The following is a 27,702-nucleotide window of genomic DNA, read 5'->3' on the forward strand; positions in this document are numbered from 1 at the left end:
GATTTTTTTATCTTTCTCAAAGAGGCGGCATGACAAGAAAACTTCTTAAGTAATTAATAGAAACTTTGGTTGAGTATGGAATCATGACAAGATGCAGGAGTGATGGCTAGTCTAAAGCAAGAATGGCAAAGATGGCAGAGAAGTAGAAAAAACTAAGTTTATTTGGTTGGTGAGGTTTTGGATGATGATGCTGTGGACAAGCAGTTGACGTTTAAGGTGATTGGAGAAAATAGTGTTGGTTTGATTGGGCAATGTGGGTGGAGACGGTCTGCCATGGTGGTGTGCAGGATATAACATGAATGGATCCAAAGGGGACTTCGTAATGTCACGGTAAGTGGGGCTCAGATACCATTTAATGCAAAACGAATTAATTGTGCTAACAAAAATTCAACCTCTCGACTAATGACGAAAAAAATATTAATTTAAAGGTTAGAAAACCCATGATCCTTTTATCAAGTGACTATAAGACCATTTTTTTTAAATAACTTACTGTATTTCAGAAACTTTTTACAGTCTTTTCTAAAAAATCTAAACAACTTGGACATTTTAAAAAACTATTAAAATTCAATAAAATTGAATAGATTTAAAACTACAAACATTAAAGAAAAACCCTAAATGTTTCTCTAAATCTCAAACTGAATCAGTAAAGTTGCAAATTTGAAGAACAAAAGCAACAAGTCATGTCAGACATGTGCAGATAAGGACTATTGGGGTAGGCTAAGAGTTGGGAAACTGAATGCTTAGAATTTAAGGGCGAGAAAATAACGAAGTTGACTACAAATAGTGGAGACTTTATCATTTTTCCTACAAGAGTGCAAACTCTAGATAACAAGCACTTACACTGGACATTTCAGCAGCACAAATGCAACATGAAACTAAAGGAGCACCACCATATTTCAGAGCACCTGGGTGAACCTGGCAACAACAAAAGTAGGATAACTAAGCATTGAAAATTGAAGGAAATTGTTGGGAGAAGTCAAAGACAATATTGTGTACACGAAAAGCTGATCATATTAAGCATTAGATCACAGATTGCAATGTCCAGCTTATTTCAATTTTCAACTGGGAGAAATTAGAATACACTTTCAAACACATCTGAAAACTATAAACTATACTTGTTATTCATTTTACTTTGCAAATCAATAATCGGTATTTTGTACCTGCAAAATTGCAGGACTATTTTCAGCCTCAGCTGCAGAAACAACTGCTTCAATTCCTTCAAGATTATATACATTGAATGCTCCAACAGCATATCCACCCTTCTCAGCATCCTTATGACAGAAGGTTAAAGTATACAAATATATGTCAATATAGATTTCAGTTAGCACAATCTTTAATATGGTAAAAAAGAACACAAGCTTACACGAAGAATGTCTTTTGTTGACCAAGGAGGGCGAATCCAATTCGTTACAACATCAGTAAGAGCATTGTTATCACCCACATTACCTGTTAGAAATCAAAACTAATATTTAGGAAATATAGTGATGGCGATCTGGATTGGTGTGTTGTAGAGACCTATACAACCTGGGAAAACAATATATGGGACCCCTGGATGACGGCTTTCTGGACCTAGCTGCCATAAGGGAATACCTGGTAATGCTTGTCCAATTACCATAGCACGCTTTGCTTCTAAAGCTTTTGTAGCAATATCTGAAGAAGTAATTCCACCCTGACCATCAAAACTGAAGATTAGAATGAAAAAATACATATGTAAATTTTGCTATTAAAGTTGCACATGCATTGCAGTTTTCATAAGTTCAACAATATTGCATAGCGTTCAAATGCAGAAAACAATTTTATACATTATCATAAAATAAAAGAGCACTTCTGATGGAAGTAAAAGGTTCATCACACGAGGGAGACATAAGAGGCATCATGGTAGTTCGCTGTGTACCTTGGCAAGGATATAACGGGGGCGTGTAATAACCCGTTGCACAATAGCAACCAGAGAAGAACTGACTTTTGAATTGATATCTAGGCTTTCTTCAGGAGCTGCATATGAGCACAGAAATGCATATGATATTTAAAGGAAAATAGTTATCTGGGTGTCACCATTAACTCAATGTGTGCAGATGACATAGGAGATGTTTAAATGAAAACCACATAAAATGCATCATTTTATGGAAAGTAGGGCCAATCCCCCCACAGTCATTAATTGATGAGGTGTACATAGAAGGGCCGACTATTTGTACATATGTGGTCCTCTCTATCAGTGGTGCATGAGTAAAGCCAACATGACGAAACATTAACACGGACATTTCTTAAAGAAGCATCTAAATGGTCTATCCACCTGAATCAGCCAGTTCACATACTGCTGTTTGGCATCAATCTTGCATTGTAAAGATTTGGTTCACTAATCTATGTAGCCCATAGCTGTGCCAGTCAATGAAAATGCATAGGCTGAGTGATTGATGAGGAAGAAGGATCATACATTTCATAAACCAAATACCCAAATAATTAAACACTGTTCTCTATGAATAGATATAATTATGATATAGTGAAAGCACATAGATCAAGATCAACAGTCCAAAATTTCCCATATATACTTAGTACAAGGATTATTTGAAAGTGTCTTGTGAATTTCTTTGGTTGTTGAGATAAGTCAAGCAATAAAATTAATATTACTCAAGAATTTATTGGTGGATTTACAACTCAACAATGCATGCCAGTGACTTCAAAAAGAGTTACTCTTTTCTCTAGCAGTGAATTTGGTTCCTAGGATTAGCAATGTGCCCCAAATAGGCCAACTTAAGCATGCTAAGCAAATTGGATGGGCTAAGCAGGATAAGCAGACTGGGCAAGTAGAGATGACTGGAGTGAGTTAGTAGGCGGTCAGGTGGGTTTATAACTCCATAAATATTAGGATGATTGTCTATTGAAACTTTTGCCTATATGCATCTTGATAAAAATATGAAAATATTTTGATTCTCTTTGACATGGGATAATTCTATTGTGTGCAAGAATGCATGATATTTCTGAAGTTACAAATGTAGAAATTCTTTGATGTGATGAAGTCATCTTGTGTGTTGGTTAACAGGTGGAGCGGTAAATTCCGTCTGTGTGCAGACTAGCACGGCTCGACACTTCGATCCTTGATTCTTCACATATTCTATTCATTTCATGTGAATTTAGATATTCTTCATTAATCATTCTATCCTCACGCCCCACTAAAATTGTAGAAAAATGAAGAACCACTGCTCAAGATAGCTTGTACCTTCTATGGATGTAATTATTTAGGGCACCGTATCTTAATCATTGGGAAGATTTTAAGGTATTTGACCACTAGGCATATATATATCAATTTGGATGTGATGGATGTAAGACTATTCCGCTTTTGAGGAAAGGCCTCTTTTTTGGGATATATATTGATATATATTGGGTACATTATTCCATAAATAGATGATCCATCTTAGTCTATTATGGAAGTATGTAACTTTTTTGGAAGAGCAAGATTCACATTGTATTGATAGGTTGAGTTTAAAAAAACGGAGTCTATAGCTTTGGACTTTGTGAGATGTAAGCTTAAGATGACCAAGTTGGGACATGCTAAAATTAGAATGGTAATTCTATTCTTTCTATAAACAAATCCATGAAATCTTGGAAGTCCATAACAACTCTGAAAGCATATGTCCATGTAAAGGAAAATTCACAAACATAGAAGAAAGGATAAAATCATAAGTCTACAAATAAAAGAAAATGCACAAACAGAGAAGAAAGGAAAATACTGACATTTTCCAGTAACAAGTTGCCTGCTGGTCACCAGAAGAGTATCCTTCCCTGCTTTCAAAGAAACACTCGCAATTTCAGCTACACGATTGATCTCTTCATCCCGTTCTTGAAATGATTTCATGGAAACATTTTCAACTGAGACCTGCTCCAGAGAAAAATGCCATAACTCAACGACACATGAATAAGAAAACAAGGAAATTTGTATATGCAACACAAAATAATCACATGATGAAAAGTTTCATGTAATTGATAGAAATTTCATGGTTGATTTGAAAGAGTAACTTACCTCAACACATTTTAGTTTGTCAGCAAATTTTGATACAAGTGCTTCAACCTGAGCATACGTCATAGAAAAAATAAAAGAGCATGATTAAGTCATCTGAAATCACACAAGAAACACAGGCATAAAGAGAGAAGAATAGACCTGTTTTGTGGTTTTAGGAACATATGAGCCCACTATTATGAGGCCTCCCGTATTGACTTTGGTTATGCCAACATCACTTGGACGGATAGGAGGTTTTGCCTCTATTCCAATTCGAGCTGATACAAAGCTTGCAGCAGTACGACATAAGAAACGTTTTCCTTTGACTTCTGCCTGTAAAGGTTTAGAGAACTAAGATGCAGCAAATCTTAAATGGGTAAGCTTGGAAACAGAGAAGCTCATATTCATACCTGGATCATTCCTGAAGCAAAAACGGAAATGTCTCTTTCACTTGCAGCATTTACAATGCAATTAGAACCCTGACAAACATGGAATGCATTTAAGATTTATATCAAAAATGACTTGACTGCAGCATGCGTGAGATCAACACTATGCTACACAAACATGATAAAAAATAAGAGTTCAAAGAAAACAATGGGCTTCAAATGAGATGAACTTCAAATAAGCTACAATCCCAGTTCTGACTTATCTTTTGATAATGTCTTATGATATGTGTAGCTTATATATACTTACTAGTGGTAGATAGTAGTTTATTCTCTCTCTTGGGCTTAGCTAGTTGATACCTATCACATGCTTTATCTGCTAGTTGCTTTACTTCAGGATTGGATAGTTTATCTCTTGCCATGTGTATATATGTTCATAGAGATGCATATCTATAGTGCTCTACTCTACTGGATTAGTTGCTTTACATGTGTGATACATGCTCTTGGATTCATGATACCTACATCATTGTTATATGTGAGGTCTTTGGATTTATGCTGTTTTATATCATGGTTATATATATGCGTTTACCTTTTGGGCACACACATATATGGAGGAGGCTATGTTCAGGTATGACATACTGTAGCCGCATGCACCATATTGCATGATTGCACGCTGGGCGATTGACGACTCCATTATTGTTGAGCTCGTCGGCCGGCTACATGGACCCGCACACAACGTGTTCACTGCATGGGTAGTGACACAACACTCAGGGTGTGTAGGGTAGATTGCCCGGTAGTGCTCCGCTAGGACGCTCATGGGTAGCGTGACAGGAGCGTGGTAGCACACCGGGGTCCCTCCCCGTCATTGCGTACCGGGAGATGAGAGCGTTACGCTCCCTCACTATGTTTGAGGCAGGAGGATAGGTGTACTCCGACAGCATCCCGTCCACTCGGTCACTCATCAGGGGTAGTGACGGCAGAGTGCACGGTTGTCACAGCCCTACCCACTCGGTCTCACCCTTGTGTGTGAGACGGCTGAGCATGGCAGTAGGGGTGACCAGGACATGTCATTTGCATCATATGCACAGATTGCATTATTTATGATTGATGCATTTTGGTGATTGCATATGATTGACATGCATACAGGTTATATGATTTTGCTCTGACTATTTTTATCTGTGTATGCTCACAGTCATTCGCCCGAGCCTCGCAGGTGAGTATAGTTTATTTCAGTTATGCACTTCTTATATTCTTGCAGTAAATTGTATTTCATGCTTATTGTTGGTTACTGCAGTTTATTTAGTCTTGCATACCTGTTATACTTAGGAGACTGTACTATATAGATTGGTACTGTCAGGAAACTGTACTATAGATCCTATGGTTTAGGAGACTGTACCTTAAGACATTACTGGTAGTTATATATTGCTGTACATGTCTATTGGTTTACCAGCTGAGTTCTTTGAACTCACCCCGTTGTTACTATTTTTTTTCAGGTTGAGGCCGTCGGGAGATATTCCAGTCGCTAGCCCCATTAGCGCGAGGATTTTCTTTGTCGGATTTATTCTGCTTTTGCGTCTTATATACTGGTATTGTGGGTTTGTATTGTGGACTTTATGTCGAACCTTTGGGTTTGTTGCTTTTGTTTTCCGCTGCAGATTTTCACACTACTTCGTGGATTTGTTTTCTTCGTTGTAGTGGAGTATGATGTGTACGTATATCTTTGTTGGTTTTATATCGTTCTACCTTATTAAACTGCGTGGATTGAGTATATGTTGAGCTGTGTGGAATATTGATATAAACTGCGTGGTTTGTTTCTTATTTGTACTGTATTGTTCCGGCCGAGTGTGGCCGAGGTATAGATATATGTATACTGAGATTCATATTGTCCGCCGTACAGGGGAGATGCTGCCGAAATTTCTTCGGACAGGGACTACCTGGGGCGTGACAATTTATTTGGTATCAGAGCTAGGCTCACGATACTTGCTCTTCGTTTTGGATTTTCGAGGTTACGATGCTCTGTATTTTCTTTTTATCTTATACCAATTTATTTGGTATCAGAGCAAAGTTTTGCGATACCTACTTGTCGGGGTTCGGATTTACGATGCTTACTTTCGTGAGCCTTCTTGGTATTTTCGGATTGTACGGATTTCCGTCGATTTTCTCGTTTCGGAATTCCGAGGCATTTTGACGAGGTTTTATTGGATCTATTTGGGGGCTATGCAGCGACAGGATATCTCCAGACGGCAAATAGGTAAATCAGGTAATTTTATAGTTTTCATACCTGTAGTGATTTCTGGATAACATTTTTACATATATGATACGTGTTCTAGTACTTAAACGTGGTCGCACATGTATGAGGGCGATCGATTCTCTAGAGACAGAGTCTCCAGAGAGTTCTGTTAGGGTTGAGCCTGTCCGTCAGGGATAGACTCCTCAGGGTATTGTGACCACGTTAGACTGTCAGATCCTGGCGGTTCCGACTTCAGAGGTACCTACCTCGCCTGTACCGCCAGTAGTACCTACAGGGTACTCGGCACCTTCTCTAGCCGTGCCTACTGCGTACTCGGTACCACCACAGACATCTGTGCTGGTTACTACATACTCGGTACCTGCACCAGCAGTACCGGTTACATCTTACCCGGTACCGCCCATCGTACCTTTAGTCGTCCCTACTTATGCCTACTCTGTAGTTCCACTAGTGGTTCCTACCCTGTTTATGTGGCAGCACCAGTGGTACCTCTTCCAACCTATCCATCAGTACCACCCATAAGATCAACTCCAGTGATTCTGCCCAGTACCGCAGCGATATCTACGGATATGGTTGTGGCACGAGCATGGATCCCAGCCTTGGCGGAGTTGGTGAAAAGCCAATTCACGCTATTTCGCGGGGAGACTGATCCGAGCGTGGCTCAATCTTGGATAGAGTCTATGGAGCGGACATTCTTTTACATGGCCTGCTCCGAGTGGGAGAAGGCTGAGCTGGCTGCTTACCACTTACGAGACGGGGCAGAGATCTGGTAGGATACGCAGCGCTCGATTATAGGCGAGCAACATATTACCTGGACGAGATTTATGGAGGCATTTGAGAGTCAGTATTTTCCCCGCGCGTATCAGATGACACGTCGGCAGGATTTTCTAAGTCTTCGGTAGAATAACCGCTCAGCGATAGAGTATAATACTGAATTTAATCGGTTGGTCAGATTCTGTCCTGAGTTGGTTGCCGAGGACAGATCTCGTATGCTTCAGTTTGTCCAGGAATTGGATGGACATCTTCAGGTGAAGATTGTCGGTCTTGATATAGCATCATACACGGAGGCACTGATATGACTCTTATGATTGAGTCAGCTCAGTGGAGAGTGAATGCAGATAAGAAGAGGAAGCAGACTGATCGGAGTTCGGGACAGATCCAGCAGTCACAGACTACTGGACAGCAGCAGAGCAGTCGCCCTCAGACGGGTCAGAGTACTTCTGGGTCATCTGGCCGACCCCAGAAGTCAGGACGATCTTCATCTGGACGTTCCCGGTCTTCTAAGCAGAACCGGAAACAGTCCGCCGGTGACACTGCACCCGATGCGGATCCCGAGATCACATCACCTCTGCGTGCGCCTTGGGACAGTCAGTTTGCTATTATTGCAAGCTGCCTGGGCACTTGAGCCGAGACTGTTCGCTGAAGGCTCAGCATGTAGCTTCCGGGATTTCTGTTCCGGGAGGACAGTTTGGTCAGTCTGGGACTCAGCGAGACGGGCCGAAAGCCCAATCTTCACACCGTCAGCAGAGGACAGCTCCTCCTGCAACAACTGCATATGGCATGCACGAGCAGGAGCATTCTGGTGTCCTTGTGGAGAACCCCACGGTATCCCGCCTTAGTGTTCTCCAGTACTATTCGTCCAGAAGAAGGATGGTACTCTGAGGTTGTGCATCGCTTATAGATAGCTGAAGGCAGTGACTATCAGAAATAAGTACCCCTTGCCCCGAATTGAGGATTTATTTGATCAGCTTAGAGATACATCGGTGTATTCCAAGATTGATCTGCGGTCTGGATATCATCAGCTGAGAGTTAGAAATTCTGATATTCAGAAGACAACATTTCGCACCAGATACGGACATTATGAGTTTTTGGTAATGCCATTTGGGCTTACCAATGCTCCTGCAGTATTTATGGATCTGATGAACCGTATCTTTTTGGAGTATCTGGATCAGTTTGTTATTGTGTTTATCGATGACATATTGATCTATTCACGTTCCGAGGAGGAGCACGCGCAACATCTTCGCATAGTCTTGGAGACTCTTCGACGACATCATCTGTATGCGAAGTTCAGCAAGTGTGCATTTTGGCTTCCCTCAGTTGGTTTTCTAGGACACGTGGTGTCTAGCCGAGGTATTTCTGTGGATCCTCAGAAGATCGAGGCTATCACTAGCTGGGAGCAGCCGAAGTCAGTCCAGGAGATCCGTAGTTTCTTGGGCTTGGCTGGATATTACCGACGATTCGTTGAGGGTTTCTCCAGCATTGCTATGCCGTTGACACGTCTGACTAGGAAAGGCGTGAAGTTCACGTGGTCAGAGGCTTGTGAGACCAGCTTCCAGGAGCTGAAGCGGAGATTAGTATCAGCACCAGTCTTGGTTTTACCTTCTGGTGATGACGGATTCGTACTTTACACAGATGCATCTCTTCAGGGCTTGGGCGCTGTATTGATGCAGCACGATAGGGTAGTCTCTTATGCTTCTCGTCAGTTGAAGGAGCATGAGAAGAACTACCCAGTACATGATTTAGAGCTAGCCGCTATTATCTTTGCTTTGAAGATTTGGCGACATCATCTTTATGGTATTACTTTTGAGATTCTTACTGATCATAAGAGTCTCAAATATATTTTCACCCAGAAGGAACTCAATCTCCGACAGAGGAGATGGATGGAGTTCCTGAAGGATTATGATTGTACTATTAGCTACCATCCGGGTAAAGCTAATGTGGTTGCTGATGCACTTAGTAGGAAGTCCAGAGGGACTTTAGCTTGTCACCGAGTTTTAGTCATGGACTTGATTCAGGGATTCTCCGAGTTGGGCCTTGAGGAGCAGGGACGGACAGAGCAGGGTATTCTGGTTACCATGGTTGCTCAGTCGTGGATCAGGATGAGGATTCGAGAGGCCCAGGCCAGAGATCAGCATTTACAGTTCATTAGCAGCCAGATAGCTTCCGGACAGCAGACCGAGTTTACACGAGATGATGAGGGGATTGTTTATTTCCGAGGTAGATTATGTGTACCTCAGTCTCACCCGGTCATGGAGGAGTTACTCCAGGAGGCTCATCGCTCTAGATTTGCTATCCACCCAGGCGGGACCCGTATGTATCGGGATTTGAGGCGTTCCTATTGGTGGAACGGTATGAAGAAGGACATCGCGGAGTTTGTTGCTAGATGTCTTATCTGTCAGCAGGTGAAGGCTGAGCACCAGAGACCTGCTGGTTTACTTCAGAGGATCCCTATTCCAGAGTGGAAGTGGGAGCATATTACTATGGATTTCGTGGAAGGATTGCCTAGGACTCGACGAGGCCATGATGCGATTTGGGTAATCGTTGACCGATTAACCAAATCCGCACATTTTATAGCGATCCGGAAGACTGATTCTCTGGATCGATTAGCAGAGTTATACTGTCGTGAGATTATTAGATTACATGGTGTTCCGTTGAGCATCATATCAGATAGAGACCCACGGTTCACGTCCCGATTCTGGCAGAGTCTGCAGCAGGCCTTGGGCACACAGCTTCGTTTCAGTACGACATTCCATCCACAGACAGATGGGCAGTCAGAGCGGACTATTCAGACATTGGAGGACTTGCTGAGGTCTTGTGTCATAGACTTCGGAGGCAGTTGGGAGGACCACCTGCCATTAGTGGAGTTCGCCTACAACAACAGCTATCATTCGGCTATCCAGATGGCACCGTTTGAGGCGTTGTATGGTAGGCCTTGTCGTACACCCATCCTCTGGGAAGAGGTTGGGGAGGCCCAGCTGATAGGACCTCAGAGAGCTCAGCAGGATGCAGAGTTAGTTCGCACTATTAGACGGAGGATGTCAGAGGCTCAGGACCGTCAGAAGAGTTATGCTGATCAGAGACGGAGACCCCTGGAGTTCTCCATTGGTGATCATGTATTTCTTAGAGTTTCACCCACGAAAGGGGTGAAGAGATTTGGTCTCCGAGGTAAGCTAGCTCCCCGATATATTGGACCATTCCAGATCTTGGAGAGGATTGGAGCAGTAGCTTACCGTCTGGCGCTACCACCATCTCTAGCTGGCATTCATGATGTATTCCATGTATCTATGCTGAGGAGATACGTATCCGATCCGGCACATGTTCTGTCAGATATATCTGTTCCTATTCAGCCTGATGTTACTTACGAGGAGGTTCCGGTGCAGATTCTGGACCACAGGGAACGTCAGCTACGGAACAAGACTGTCCGATTAGTTAAAGTCAGATGGCGGCATCATTCTGACGAGGAGGCTACATGGGAGCTCGAGGATACGATCCGAGCTCGATACCCTCATCTTTTTGCTTGAGGTATGTGGGTTAGAGTTCCTTTCAGTATTTACACCGTTGGTTATATTCTAGTGTTTGCTGTTGGTTATAGCGAAATTTGGGGACCAAATTTTTATTAGTAGGGGAGGATGTGAGATCTCGGAAAATTTAAATAAATAGGGTTATTTCAGAAATAGCCTTATAATATTTTTCCGAAATTTTTAGAAACTTTCTGGGAATTTTTCGGAGCTCGTACGACGAGTTTTGAGGGGATCAATTCCGGGTACGGATAATGCCTATTTGGGATATCCAATTAAAGAGGAAATGTTTATTATTTATATTTCTTTTCTTTTTAATTCCCTAAACCTATCGCCGAACCCGAGCCCCTCTTCTCCCCCGACTCCGGCCTCTTTCTGTTCTCTCCCTCTTGCGGACAAGCGACGGCGACGGGACCAGCTCCGGCGATTCCTCTGCCGGCATCGACGCCTGGTAAGCCCAGATCCAGCCGAGACCTTTCTCATCCTAGCTTCGATCTCTTCTCCTCGCCACTGGTTCTTTCACGGGGATGAGCCGACGCCACTGATCGAGCGAGATCCACCCGATCGCCGGCGAGGGTTTGCTTCCGGAGGTTTGAGAGTAGGGCTAGTTTCACCTGAGCCCTTCCTCCTTGTGCAACCGTGCCCTAAATCCCTTCCATCGGCCCCGATCAGTCGTCGCAGCGTCGACAAGTCGTGCCCTAGCTACGATCCTGGAGGCAAGGATCGTTTCCTTGCAGGCAGTTCTTGATCTTCTTCCTATTGACCTCACGGGGTTAGATCTTGATCCTCTTCCTTGAGGCCGATTTAGGTCACGGATTGGGCAATTTCTGTTGGAGACAGCCGATTGGGGTAAGGTAGGTTGTTATTTTGGTTTGTGTTTGGATCAATGATCTGTGCTTGATTCCTTCTTGGTCTGGTTGATCCAGTAGGTTGATCTTCTGTGGTGTTCTTGATTCAGCACCCTTTGCTCCGGCAGCTACCTTCCTGAGAGCAATACTTCTTAGGGTGGATCAACAGAAGGGAGGGCTAAGCGTAAGGTATGGTGTAATTTGATTGATCTTAGTGTGGATGAATTAGGGTTTATGTATTGGTTGAGTAGTTGGATGTAGATTTGATCTTAGATGTAGACCATTGTTGGATTTGATTATTTAGGTTTGGATTCTAGTAGTGATTGTTTGTGATTAGATCTAATCGCTTAGATTAACCTAAATGGAATGATTAGGGTTAAGACAAGTAACCCTAATCGACTATTGGATTTAATTTAGGTATTAGATAACTAATCTAATTGGTAATTAAGGATTAGGAAATTATTCCTAATTAACCGTTAGAAAGGTGGAGGGTTATAGGTTAGGGTTTGTCCCTAAATTTCTATTTAGGATTTATTTAGCTATTTGTTTGTATTCTAGCTAAATAAATGTAAATGTATTTATTGACACAGGACTCTGATTCGAGACGGCGTCTCGACGTCGACCTTGGATTGTGTGATTTGTACCTTCTATTTGAGGCGGGTACCCTCTGACTTATCTTTTGATAATGTCTTATGATATGTGTAGCTTATATATACTTACTAGTGGTAGATAGTAGTTTATTCTCTCTCTTGGGCTTAGCTAGTTGATACCTATCACATGCTTCATCTGCTAGTTGCTTTACTTCAGGATTGGATAGTTTATCTCTTGCCATGTGTATATATGTTCATAGAGATGCATATCTATAGTGCTCTACTCTACTGGATTAGTTGCTTTACATGTGTGATACATGCTCTTGGATTCATGATACCTACATCATTGTTATATGTGAGGTCTTTGGATTTATGCTGTTTTATATCATGATTATATATATGCGTTTACCTTTTGGGCACACACATATATGGAGGAGGCTATGTTCAGGTATGACATACTATAGCCGCATGCACCATATTGCATGATTGCACGCTGGGCGATTGACGACTCCATTATTGTTGAGCTCGTCGGCCGGCTACATGGACCCGCACACAACGTGTTCACTGCATGGGTAGTGGCACAGCACTCAGGGTGTGTAGGGTAGATTGCCCGGTAGTGCTCCGCTAGGACGCTCATGGGTAGCGTGACAGGAGCGTGGTAGCACACCGGGGTCCCTCCCCGTCATTGCGTACCGGGAGATGAGAGCGTTACGCTCCCACACTATGTTTGAGGCAGGAGGATAGGTGTACTCCGACAGCACCCGTCCACTCGGTCACTCATCAGGGGTAGTGACGGCAGAGTGCACGGTTGTCACAGCCCTACCCACTCGGTCTCACCCTTGTGTGTGAGACGGCTGAGCATGGCAGTAGGGGTGACCAGAACATGTCATTTGCATCATATGCACAGATTGCATTATTTATGATTGATGCATTTTGGTGATTGCATATGATTGACATGCATACAGGTTATATGATTTTGCTCTGACTATTTTTATCTGTGTATGCTCACAGTCATTCGCCCGAGCCTCGCAGGTGAGTATAGTTTATTTCAGTTATGCACTTCTTATATTCTTGCAGTAGATTGTATTTCATGCTTATTGTTGGTTACTGCAGTTTATTTAGTCTTGCATACCTATTATACTTAGGAGACTGTACTATATAGATTGGTACTGTCAGGAAACTGTACTATAGATCCTATGGTTTAGGAGACTGTACCTTAGGACATTACTGGTAGTTATATATTGCTGTACATGTCTATTGGTTTACCAGCTGAGTTCTTTGAACTCACCCCGTTGTTACTATTTTTTTCAGGTTGAGGCCGTCGGGAGATATTCCAGTCGCTAGCCCCATTAGCGCGAGGATTTTCTTTGTCGGATTTATTCTGCTTTTGCGTCTTATATACTGGTATTGTGGGTTTGTATTGTGGACTTTATGTCGAACCTTTGGGTTTGCTGCTTTTGTTTTCCGCTGCAGATTTTCACACTACTTCGTGGATTTGTTTTCTTCGTTGTAGTGGAGTATGATGTGTACGTATATCTTTGTTGGTTTTATATCGTTCTACCTTATTAAACTGCGTGGATTGAGTATATGTTGAGCTGTGTGGAATATTGATATAAACTGCGTGGTTTGTTTCTTATTTGTACTGTATTGTTCCGGCCGAGTGTGGCCGAGGTATAGATATATGTATACTGAGATTCATATTGTCCGCCGTACAGGGGAGATGCTGCCGAAATTTCTTCGGACAGGGACTACCTGGGGCGTGACATATCATGTTAGGTGGCAAAATATAAATTAAAATCGATATTACCTTTAAATTTGCCTTTGCTCGTGACGTTTGCTCTTTTTGTCTAATATCGCAGTCGGAGTTTCTTCCCTTTCTTATCTTTTGGGACTTCAAATGGTTCCTCGATGACCAACATGGTGTTCCAATCCATCTCGAAGAAGTTCTTCATTTTCACCATCCAAAAGGTGATGTCCCATAAGCTTCCTCCTTCATACTTCAGCGGTTCTATCAAGTAAGCCATCTTCTTGTAGTTGCTCTTCTCGGCGGTTAGTCCGGTGAAGTGCGACCTTGGCTCTAATACCACTTGTAGGGGGATCTAGTGGCTGACTAGAAGGGGGGTTGAATAGTCATGCCCCCAATTCGATAGCTTCCTAGGTATTCGTTAGTGCGCAAGCGGAAATACAATAACAGATACAAATACAAAAGCTAAAGACAAAGCAAACAAACCGACACGCCAATGTAATGTGGTTCAGAGATAACTTGGTCCTACTCCACGGTTGTCCGTAAGGTGGATGATCCCTCAATCTGTCGGTGGATTAGTCTCCGGCAAAGTTTGGCTAGCTCAATTCTCCTTGTGGGTAGAGAAACCTCACCACAACACTCACCAAGACCTCTTGGATTACAAGGAACTCTTTGAGCACTTGTTGACTACTAATTAGGGTTAACCACCACTAATTTTATCGACCTTAACCAAGCTTCCAAGCCTTAGTTATATAGGCCACGGGTTGGAAAACCCCGCCTACCAGTCGACTGGTGAAAGTGCCAGTCGAATGTCCTCTATAGAGATTCAACCGTTACAACCTAACGGCTCGATACCAATCGACTGGTGAAAGTACCAATCAACTATTCCACACTGGCTGAGTGAATAAAAGTATTCTATTCACTCTCAATCGACTACCCAGTCGACTGTACCAGTCAACTGCCATTTCCATCAGTCGACTGGTATCCCGAGTACAGTCTCTCAGCACTCAGACCCTCACCCTTATGACTCACTTGACGCTTCTTTGTAACTTTGACCTCTTGCCTTCAAGCCTACTTCCTTTGGCTCTCATCCCTCAGATGCATCCAAATCCGCGGCTCGTCCCCAATGCCATCCTTCGCGTATGTCTTGAAGTCACTTCCCTCTGCCCTTGTCCTTGCTGCCTTGTCCACGGTCCCTCAGACGCTCCATCCTTCATCGGACCCGAAGCCATCAACCTGAGTTATATGCGTATCCTGGAAACCTGCACACTCATATACACATATCAAATACAAGGATGAACCTAACTTAAGCTCTTTGCCCAAACACAAAAACACATGATCGCACGGACCATTGGGATTACTCCAACATGGTCAACTTTCAAGTTGACTATTTTCTAACTCCGCTCGATTGGGTGATGGTTCAACTGTCCAAAGTTGCGTTCACCCAAACCCAACTCTGACCTTCTCCTTGAGCAGACTTCCTCTAGGCTTTTCATCCCTTAGATGCACCGCGTGCATCCTTTCCTCTCGACCTGTGTACTTTTTTACAGCTCTTTGTTCCTTGGATGCACCAATCCCATTGACTCCCTTCCTATGTCATTTTTCCCGCTCCCTACGTCCTCTGCTCGACTTCTTCTGTTCCTAAGTCTCTGTACTTTTAGACACAAGACATCAAACACACATGGTCTAACTTAACTCTGATGATCAACATCAAAACTAACCCAAGGTACTTACAATCTCTCCCTTTTTGATGTGCATTAATTTGACTTAAGATAAGGGATTGTAAATAATAAATTGTATATGAAAACAATGATTATACAATCATAACATAGATAATTTGCAATTAAGTCCTCCTTAATTTAATACTACCCTTCCCTTTTGATCATATCAAAAATATGGGTACAACAAAAAGTAGCAAAGAAAAAATTGGAAAAAATTCTAGAGATTGTATACGCGATAAGTCTATACATTTTTACCACAATTATTTTGTAAATAAACTAATATCTATTTTTCTTTGTTGAAAAATACTAAAATTTTTTGTCAATATTAAACATAATCAAACTGATTATAGAACAAATTTTCATGAGAAAATTTTTTTCATTGTAAAAATAGGTATTTTTGAAAGTAATACTTAAAAATAGATTTCGATATCAAACCAACTTGCTAATTTTTGTAAACATTCAAAATATAATAGTTATTGGTAGAAAAATCAAGTTTTTCAAAAATTAATCTTTAAAAAAATTTAAATTTTAAAAATTTAGTTTTTGTTAAAAAATTCATAAATTATTATTTAAAAATAAAAAATTTTGAAATTTTTTCTGCTAATAGATAACAGATTTTTTTATCATAGAGAAAATTGAAACTAAAAGAAAATTGAACAAAAAGTTTATGAAAGATTAATTTTTCCAAAAAAATTGATTAATTTCTAGCATATAAATAAAGATAATTTAATAAGATAGAACAAATTTTGGAATCTAAAATAAATTTCAACCTACTTGATTTATTAGGTATTTTCATAGAATATCATATGTTGACACTTTTACAATTTGACCGCTTTATTTTCTAACATACGAATTAAGCCCTCCATAATATTTGGAGTTCCTTTCTAGAGTATATGAATTTGAACATATAGATTTATTTTCAGATTTTAATTTTTTTTTGTTCTTTTAATTTTGTATTTTCAATTTTAAGTTTATCAAATTTTACTAGTGCACATGCATTTGCTAATTGAATTATCCATACTTGGTTCTCAATTTGTGTAAAGACCTAGAAAACATTTTAATACCATTATACAATTTGTAAGGAGGTAGAAGATGTACCTCACTTATCATGTTGGACTCGTAGTTTGATGTTCTCCCTTCATTGATGCTTTCTTTTGAAATTACTCTCCCTTCATCGATGCTCTCCTCCGAGGAGATTTGGTCATCTTCAGGTAAGTGGTTAGTTGTTAGTGTTGGTCCAGCATATTCTTTTTTCTCAGATTGTTCTGACAATGATTGACTCCATGTCGCCTTGAGATTCTTGTGTTTGGACTTTTTATCCTTATTTTTTTTGTTGTCTTTCAATTTTGGGTAATTGTTTTGATATGCCCTTCTTCATTATAGTTGTAGAACCTTACTTTTTTTTTCTACATAGAAACTTCTTAGTCTGTGTCTTATCAAAATTATTAGAATTTAAAAACTTTTTAAATTCTTTTACCATAAAGGCCTTCTCATCGTTGTTCATTGTAGGGTTGGATTCTACTTCTAGTTCGCTTTTCTTGGCTTTTAGTACTAGGTTGTGAGTTGACTTCTCTTGGTTTCTTAAGCCTGCACATCTTGACTTGTGTAATTTTAAAGTAGAAAATAATTCTTCTAAGTTATTTACCTTGAGGTCCTTGAAGATATAGTAGGAGTATACTATCGAAATCCACTCTTGAGTTCTTGAAAAATCATTTAGAACATATCTAATTGAGTCTCGATTTGTTACCAATTCATTGAGGTTGTTAAGTTCTATGATTAATTCCTTTAGCTTGGCATGTAGCTGAGCAACCGTTTCTCTTTTTTCAAGCCAGAGGTTGTGGAGTTGGCTTCTGAGTAGATCTCTTTTGGCTAGTTTTACTTCAGAGGTGCCTTCATGTAATTCTAGGATTTTCTCCTAGAGATCATTGGCAGAGTTGTAGGCATCGATTCTATTGAGTTCTTGAGTCGACAGTACGCTTAGAAGATAAAACTCAGCCTTACCATTGGCCATGAAGTCGATATGTTTCTTTTTGTTCCATTAGTACTCTTCCTTTTCTTCTCTGTTCTTATCCTTAGGTGCTTCAAAATTATATTCCATAATTAATAAAATATCAAAATCTATTTTGAAAAATACCTCCATTCGACATTTCTAAAGTGCGAACTCCCTGTCAAAAAAAATATAGATCCGCTATATTAACGACCTCCCTAGTGCCGACCCCACGGATATGGAGGGAGGTACATGCAGGTACACAAGTGTCAGACGCATGGTGGGGGTGTGAACTCCTCCTCAAACTTTGGTGGATGGATGCCTAATCCAACCATCTTCCTTGTTGCTTTAGCCAGTGATTAGTCCTTCTAAGATGGTTGAGCTTTAATACCACTTGTTAGATTAGTTGGATTGGCTAGAGGGGGTGAATAACCTACAAATTAAATTCAAATTCTCTTTCTTCTAACTTAGAAAGGATACACACATTTAATAAACACAAAATAATTAACATAAAAATAAAAGGACTCAAAAGATTTATTTGGTTTACAACCAAAGAAGTTGCTAATCCAAGGTAATTACAGCTTACTAAAAAGGACTCCTTCTTTGACAATGTTGGAGGCAGAGAAGCCCCTTACATGAATTTAAAGCAAGAATAAAATTATCTAGTTTAGAGATTAAGAATGAGTGTGTTAATTTTACAACTAGTTTTAGGGAATTGTTTATAGCCCACTGGTCGAAGTGACCGTTTGATAACTTGACACATATGAGATACCTTAATTGGCTAGAGGCACCTCCATCTGGTTGAGTTTTATCTCAACCACAATGACCTTCTACTTTTTGTCAGTATTGGAGGTGCCTTAGTTCATTGGAGGTGCCTTGAGTGGGATGACATGGATTCCTACTTCTTATCTGCGCCACAACGTCTCCAAGTCATCGAAGGCACCTCGAGTAATCAGAGGTGCCTCAAGTGCCATAGTGTTCATCGATGGTAATGACTTTGCTAGGTATCTGAGGCACCTCAATACATTTGAGGCACCTTGAGTCTTCAGACCATCAGGGTGCCTTCGTTCAATCGGAGGTGCCTCAAATGGTCAACTTTCAAGTTGACTATTTTCTGACTCGACTTGATTGGGTGATGGTCTGGTCATCCAGTATTAAACTTACCTGAATCTAACTTTGGCCTTCTCCTAGAGAAAACTTTGTCCCGATTTCTCATTTCTTGGATGCACCACGCGCATCCTTTTTACTCCACCAGTGTACTATTTCACAGCTCTTCATCCCTCGGCTGTATCGAGCCCGTCGACTCTCTTTTCTAGTCATTCTTCTCACACACTGTGTCTTTTGCTAGACTTCTTGTGTTCCTAAGTCCATGCACACCTGGACACAAGACATCAAATACACATGACTTAACTTAACTCGGTGGATCAATATTAAAATTAACCCGGGATACTTACACTAAGGTGGTGTTGGTTTCAAGAAATCAATACCAAGGTGGTGCTAGTTTCAAGAAATTAGCACCACCATCGTGATGCTATTATTTGAAGACTTTGTAGCAACTGCCACATACCCATAAATTTTTATATGGCTCTCAGAAATATGATTTTACATCATAAATATATTTCCTACACTACCCTCTTCTGATGCATGTTAATTTTTTAGAAATTTAAATCTCTTAGGTCTATCAATGGACTTCGATCCAAACTCATTGATGAACCTAGCAAGCTATGATTATATTCATTCCAAGTTAAATAGGCACCCTATAGTCCAAATTTATATTGAGTTATCACCTTGAAGGCATTCTTAATAGTGTTCAAAAGGTTTTTAAAATTTTAGACTTTGAGGTAACTAGCATAGACCCATAATTTATTGTAGGAGTCTCAAAATCAAGATTTCACACTATATATATCTTCCCTACATTACCCTCTTTCAGTATATATTAACTTTTTAGAAATCCAAATCCCCTAGGTTCATTAATAAGTTTTGGTCAAAATTCATTGATGGACCTAACAAACTCTGATTTGACTCATTCTAAGTTCAATGGGTTTATATAGTACTCCACAGTTAAATGTGCCCTCACTACAATAAATCTGCTAAAAGACAATGGTGAAAAATCGTTGTGAAATTGATGGACCTAACAAACTCTGATTTGACTCATTCTAAGTTCAATGGGTTTATATATTACTCCATAGTTAAATGTGCCCTCACTACAATAAATCTACTAAAAGACAATGGTGAAAAACCATTGTGAAATACTCCAAAAAAATCATTATAAATCGACGCATGGAGAAAGATAGGAGCCTCAAAAGACAACGGTAAAAAACCATTGTCGTTTCATCAAAACAACAATGGTTTTTAACCATTGAAAAACCATTGTCTTTCAAGTGAAAAGACAATGGTTTATAATCGCTATCTTTGAGTGCCCTATCGTTCTCAACACTTCGATTGACCATGATTTCAAACAATAATTTTTCACCATTGTGTTTCAAACGAAAAGACAACTATTTATAATCGTTGTCTTTGAGCACCCTATCTTTCTCAATGCATCAATTTACCACGATTTTAGACAATGATTTTTCACCATTGTGTTTCAAGCAAACAGACAACGACTTATAACAGTTATCTTTGGGCGATCTATCTTTGTCAATACATTAATTTACAATAGTTATTTGGATCTCGTAGACAACAAATTTTAACCGTTGTTGTTTGTATTGAAAAGAACTAAACCCAATTTTACTATTGTCATTTCTCAACACAACAAACCATTGTCTATATAACTAATTTACCAGATACATCATTACAACAACATCAAATATATATACAAAGCAACATCAAACATATATACAAGTACGACACATGTACCCCCCATTTAAGTCACTCCTTACAAACATACATTGGATTACAATAAAATTTACAACACCAAAAGTTCATATAACCGCCATAAGAGTTTCAATACCTAAATTTCTGACTCATCGGAGATGTCATATTGTATGCAATCCACCCATTCATAATGTACATCAATTTCTTTTGCTGCTATCACAATTTTTGTGAATGACATGTGAATAAATTGAATGAAAATGTTACTTGCACAAATTATTTTAAAAGAACATTTCAATAAAAAAAATTTGAAAATATCACTACTAGAAAAAATGTCTATCATGACACTTTTATAATGACATTTATTTTAAAATGTAGTTATAAACATTCCATAAGGACACTAATGGAAAATGATTAATTTTGTTTAAAAATATCATATTATAGTAGACCTCTTATAATGACATAGTTTATAAATGTCATTATATTACACATGTATAAACATATTAATCAACTTGTTTGCCCCCACGGGCGGGATCAACTAGTTATGACATGGATTCTTGCAGCATGAGTCGAGAGGTCGAGGGTCTGCGGCAGCAATTGCGATAACATCAATATCTGTCCGTGCTAAACACCTAAGACCGCCATGTCATAGCTGGGCCCGTATTCACCGTGATTTACTCCCTCTCATACTTGTGGGGCCGGGTTGAGGGGGCCGCTAGGTTGGCGGTTCCAACCTTTTGCAGCATATTAATCAACTTGTTTAACTTTTATAACCTAAACTTTTCCTTCTCAATGTCGATCCTTTCCTTCCCTCTCCCTCTCCCTCTAACATGGGTTCTTCCCTCTCCGCAACATCCCCTTCTTTCTTTCCTATCCACGATAGCAAGGGTTCTTCCCTCTCCGCAACACCACCTTCTTTCTTTCCTCTCTGTAATAGCAAGGTTTCTTTCCTCTCTACAGCAAGCAAGGAAGAGCAAAGCCCGAGACATCGAGTTTCTCCTCCCAATTCTGTATTTTTAAGGTTTGGATGCAACTTTTCTTGTAATGGATTGATGCCTTATTTGATCCTGATTTCTCCCTATTATCCAACACCTTTTTTTTAGGTTGTAATATTGTTTGTTAGGGTTTTTGGAATCATTTACTACAATGAATTCGACATCTCTGAACCATCTAGAGTTCGATTATTTGTTTAAGTTGTTGCTTAGTGGCAATTCTAGAGTCGTTAAAAGCAATCATCTTCTCAGATTCACTTCTGATTCCTTCAAAGATATTTTTCCTACAATTGGTTCTCTTTTGGTTCTTGTCGTTGATCCTTTTTCCCTCTTTGGTAATTAATGGGAAATCGAGTCTTTTTAGCCTTTTATATTGAAATGGGATGAAATTTATTGTTGTTGCATTGACATTTTACTATTGCATTCATTGTTGTCGATATATATAGACACTATGTGACATCACTTTACATCAATTCCTCTCTTTCTTGAGGATTTATTCATTATCAATTCTAGACGGTTAATGTTGTTTGCTTATTGGAGTGGGCAAAAGTTTCACATGAATAGAGTTGGAAAGCAGAGACATATTTTTAACAAAATATTGCAGTTTTCTAGATAATTTGTCTTCAATCTTTATGGTCTGTATGCAGTTTGATAAATTTCAAGGAATTGTATTTCAAATTTTATACTTGTTTTTTGTTTGAATCAGGAATTTGCTCAGCTATCTTTTGCACAATTTGGTTGATTTATTTTCTTAGTTGAATTTGCACTTAAGAATCCATCTGTCTATATTATGCATGTATTGATTTTATAGTAAAGATTGTCAAACATTGGGGGTAAAAGGTTGAAGCTTGCAGTCTAGGATATAGGTAAAACTACTCATTGTTGGTGCCATGACAATCATTTCTAATTTTCCTCTTGTATGTTCAATTGCTATCAGTTTGGCATTTAGCAATAACACTTCCTTGAGAAAAAATAACGATTCTTTTGACTTTGAGAAACTACTTAATTGACTTACTTTACCAAGAAAATCCACATTGAAATACCAACTGATATTGAATGAGTCCTTTACCATAAAAAACTTGATTCAAATCATTTGCAACATGAAGTGAGGAAAGTGAGTGGGACTTACTATGGCCAAAGTAACACATGGTGTTGAGATGACTAGTAGGCATCTTGAAAAATCATGATTTATACTTGAAGAAGTCACTAAGAACTTCCGTGTTATGAAGAAAGCTGGATTCATGCTTTCCTACAACAATTGATTGCACTTGATCATTAAGACTATAGTCTAATACCATGATTGCAAGTTAAGTATGATGTAGATTGCACAAAGTCAGTTGTTGTTCAGGACTTAACTATTTAATGTGGGTAAAAATCTCACTAATTCTACCACCACTAAAAGACATGTGTATATGGAAGATAGCTAAGTATCTAGATGAGTGAAAATTGATTCATTATTTCTTGTTTGAAATATGTATCTATTTCATAGATTCTGAATAACATTGTGTTTTGATAGGATTTGGTTTGCACACATTTGTGTTGTATTTGGGTCCCATATTACTTTTTTCACTATCAAAGTCATGAGCTTCCACCTTTTGTCATCTCAAGAGCAGATAAATTTTTTTTATTCTTTATCATAAATCACAATCCAAGTTCTTGTGACAGTTTGACCTAACTCTTCCTTGGTATCCGGTCTCTATTAAACATTTTTTCTATATTTTGTCTACTTTCTCTCACACATATTTTTTTCTTTATACTATCCTTGAAGGTCTTTCATCTAACTATTAGACTATTTTTCTGATTATGCATGATTCTAGTAGTATTATTGAAGGAATCTTCATTAGTTTAATCATGAATGTCTTATTCTAAATAATTTTCCTTTTTCATCAAGAATATTACCCTATAATTGATGTTATTCTACCTCTTGAGACACATTGGCATTGTTTTCATTTTTATTACAGTTGTGATATGCTTTATGCTTCTATGAATATAATTTCCAGTACATTTGTTTTTTGTCATTTTTTTTAGAAAAAGGATGGAGTGTGAAATTGTTACTTTTTAGCGTAGTTATCAAAATCATACGATTTACAATTCAAATCACACAATTCAATTTGTACTCAAAATAGATCAAATTGTATGAGTCAATCATTTGTTTGTCTCATTTGACATGATTCAAACTGATTCAGTACTAATAAATTGATTCCCAAATATGAACTTAGCCATTAATTAGTTTTAATCAAACAAACAAAAAATTATGCAGAATTTTCAATTTGTATGCACATTTTATTATTAAATTAATTAGTTTGATTTTCTTTGTGAAAACATGCAATGCAGCATGCTTGTCGAGAAGCAAAATGGAGTTGGAGGAACTGGATGTAGTGTCAACAAATGAAGATGACTTGATATATGTTTTTCTAAACAAAATGGAGTTGGAGGAACTTAATGTTTTGAGTGCATTTGTAAATACTTTTAGCTAGTTTTGACTAGTTTTGGAATCAATATTTTTATAATAGTATTACATTTGTAAATTTGACTCAAATGATAATTAGATGAATAAAAATTCAGTGGCATGTGGTGGATGAATTGTGATGATGTGATAAATTGTAATGAATGGTGATGATGTGGTGGATGAATTGGATGTAAATTTTTTATATAATGGGTGAATTGTGATGATATGTAAAATTTGAATTAAAATTATATATTTTGAATAAATATTAGTGATAATTATTAATATCTTTATAAATTATTATAACTGACATTTAATAGTATCATTATAGATTAGTTAAGGTGATATTTTAAATGACCTTATAAATTATCTTTCTTGATATTTTCGATTGTTAGTATCTCTAAAATTAAGATATTTTTGAAGTTAGCATAGATATTTTATAATGATATTATACAAATATCAAGAATATCAAAGAATCTAAGGTGACATTACATTTTAATACATTTTTCGATAATGTCATCATAACTTTAGTGTCATTAAAAATATGATATAAGGGCATTTATGTGTGCCCTTAAAGAGCATTATTCAAGTAGTGTATCTAATATTACTATTGGCTGTAGCATTATTCAAGTAGTGTATCTAATATTACTATTGGCTGTAGCGAAGCTTTGTCAAAGGATGTGGTGCCTTCAATGATATCTCTCATATATCATAAGACAAAATAATCGTACTGGGCTCCATCAGGTTAAAGGGGTGCCTGTGTGGCAAAAATGATAGTAGCAAATTAATAACTTAATTACAATAACAAAATGAATAAGGAGAAGACTATAGTCATGAATAAAAGTTTTTTTAGAAGCATAAGAGCACTAGCTATAGATAGCATTATATATCTGCTCAAAGTATCCAAAGGGAAAGCCCCACGAAGACACTAGCTTCAACATCCGTGACAAGGGGGAAGTTACTATAATACCACAACACTTGTCTCTTGATATTTTGAGCTTTCACCTAAACTAGAAGCATTAGTTCTGTGCTTCCTTACCATATTGTTAATAGCTAAAAGTATGCACAAATTTGAATTAGAGAAATAATAATAGATGAAAATAAGTAATCTTAATAAGATACAGCTCATATTGAAGCAAAAAATGTTGAGAGACGATTATAAAAAAATAGTCAAATCTAAGCGACAAATGAACTTCCAAAATAAATAAATAAATAAGTCATGACTCACCAGAAATAGATACATTATGGGAAGAGTATAATAGTAATTTTTAAAGAACTAAAATAGCCAAAGAAATTTGAAAGTAAATCAGACAGTTTAAAGTAGTTCTCTTTAATCCAAGTCTCATTGTACCTCCCATGTGAGTTTTGGAACCCTTTTATGTTATACAGGATAAAAAGATCATGAAATATTACCTCAAAAATAGGATGGAAAATGCATAAATTGAGAGTTACCTTTGGCATAAAAACAACAATAGGAGTTATTGTACCAAGATCAAACTCTGTACTATTTGCATCCCTCAAGTTCATGCTTGAGCAAGCTTATTCTATGATAGCAATTTGCATCCCAAGACAAATACCTAGGTATGTGTAACGACCCGGTCTTTTGGTCTCTTGGCCGGCCCTTGTGGCGGCTCTTATGTCGTCGGCCCATTGGCGACCTCTCATGTTGTCGACCGACGACCCTTTGGACGTGCCGTTATTCAGTAGGACTTCCCACCCCTGGCAGTGAATTTTTGCTTTCCCCAAGATTCGAACTCTAGACCTCCAGGCCAAGTAGTAGAGTTTATGAATCCTGGTAGCCAAGTGAGCGCAAAAATCCACTGCCAGCGGTGGGAAGTCCTACTGAGTAACGGCATGGCCAAAGGGTCGTCGGTCGATGACATGAGAGGTCGCCAAATGGGCCGACGACATAAGGGCCGCCACAAGGGTCGCCTAAGAGGCCAAAGGGCCGAGTCGTTACAATAAAAAGGTGCCTTTTTATTGTAACGACCCGACCCATTTGGCGGGCCATTTGGCGACCCTCGGGTCGTCGACAGTGTCGTTACTCACTAGGACTTTCCACCCCTGCCCAGTGGATTTTTGCCTCCCCCAGGATTCGAACTCTAGACCTCTAGACTTAAGTACTAGAGTTTATGAATCCTGGTAACCAAGTGAGATGTCAGGATTCATAAACTCTACTACTTAAGCTTGGAGGTCTAGAGTTCGAATCCTGGGGAAGGTAAAAATCCACTGCCAGGGGTGGAAAGTCCTAGTGAGTAACGACACGGCCAAAGGGTCGTCGGTCGACGACATTAGAGGTCGCCAAATGGACCGATGACATAAGGGTCGCCAGTGGGCCGCCCAAGAGGCCAAAGGGCCGAGTCGTTACAATAAAAGGCGCATTTTTATTGTAACGACCTGGCCCTTTGGCCTCTTGGACGACTCTTGTGGCGGCCCAACTGACGGTCATGTTTACCTTCCCCAGGATTCGAACTCTAGACCTCCAGGCTAAGTAGTAGAGTTTATGAATCCTGGTAACCAAGTGAGATGGCGCTCACTTGGCTACCAGGATTCATAAACTCTACTACTTATCCTGGAGGTCTAGAGTTCGAATCCTGGGGAAGGTAAAAATCCACTGCTAGGGGTGGGAAGTCCTAGTGAGTAACGGCACGGCCAAAGGGTCGTCGGTCGACGACATGAGAGGTCGCCAAATGAACCGACGACATAAGGACCGCCAGTTGGGCCACCACAAGGGCCGCCCAAGAGGCCAAAGGGCCGGGGCGTTACAGTATGGAACTTAGTAAGTATTTTTTAACTCCCATTGGAACAAATAAAAGAATTAGAGAGAAACCAAGCAAACCTTCAAATTGGCTTCGTAATTTTGTATTTTGAGATTTTTAGCATGGAAATCCTCATTCCTAATTCATGGATCGACAAAAATAATCAATTAAGGTTTGAAACATCAAAGGAAAACTGTATCGAGTAACTCTGCAAGGTATTGCTTTGAATATGTAGGAAAAAAAGGTAGAATGAACTACTTAAAAAAGTAATACATAAATAAATGAAATCCTTAGTATCTAAAGACATCCTTAACTCAAATCTCATAACGGTAACCAAAGGGCATCCACATTGAGTGAATAGAAAGTAAACATGCATTTAAACATAACAAAATGAGTTTATGTGTCTTAAATAACATAATGTAAAATAGAGATAGATGATATTTTACTTTCCCCTCGGAAGCCATAACCCTAATCTCCTCATTCTCCTCTTACAATGTTATACACTTTATACTAATGCCGAGCCCTATTCACCATCTCCCACCTAAAGCCGGAATCAAATTCTCCACCACCATCGCCAACACCTCTAGCACCGCCACTAGAAGATCTAGGTGACACTGCAAAATCAAACAACAGCTTACAAACCTCTGAATTCTTGTTAATAGTTGTTGCATAAAAGATATCAGTTACATCGTACTACCCTTCACCAAACACCACCAAGGGGTCTCTCTCAAGTAGCTCCCACACAAAGCTCATGTCCTTGGCGGAGGCCACCGTGTAGAGGAGCCACCCCCATACTCGACCTGGATTAGTGAGTTCTTCTTGTTCTTCCCATCACACTCATGGAAGAGGTTTCGAGCTATGAAAGATTGGTTTTTGGCCAT

The 27,702-nt window shown here is 39.2% G+C and overlaps 1 protein-coding gene across 1 annotated transcript; it reads right to left on the reverse strand.

Annotated features, from left to right (window-relative positions):
* Positions 1–804: 804 nt before the first annotated feature.
* On the reverse strand, positions 805–27,702 carry LOC121999599. The gene is made up of 11 exons (XM_042554257.1): positions 27,609–27,702; positions 27,353–27,435; positions 4,402–4,470; positions 4,154–4,324; positions 4,016–4,063; positions 3,730–3,871; positions 1,895–1,992; positions 1,525–1,669; positions 1,364–1,446; positions 1,161–1,271; positions 805–915 (listed from the first exon to the last, which is right to left on the reverse strand). The coding sequence occupies exons 1-11, from the start codon at positions 27,700–27,702 to the stop codon at positions 805–807; spliced, it is 1,155 nt and encodes a 384-aa protein (XP_042410191.1).

The sequence above is a fragment of the Zingiber officinale genome, chromosome 7A (assembly GCF_018446385.1).
Source record: "Zingiber officinale cultivar Zhangliang chromosome 7A, Zo_v1.1, whole genome shotgun sequence".
NCBI lineage: Eukaryota > Viridiplantae > Streptophyta > Magnoliopsida > Zingiberales > Zingiberaceae > Zingiber > Zingiber officinale.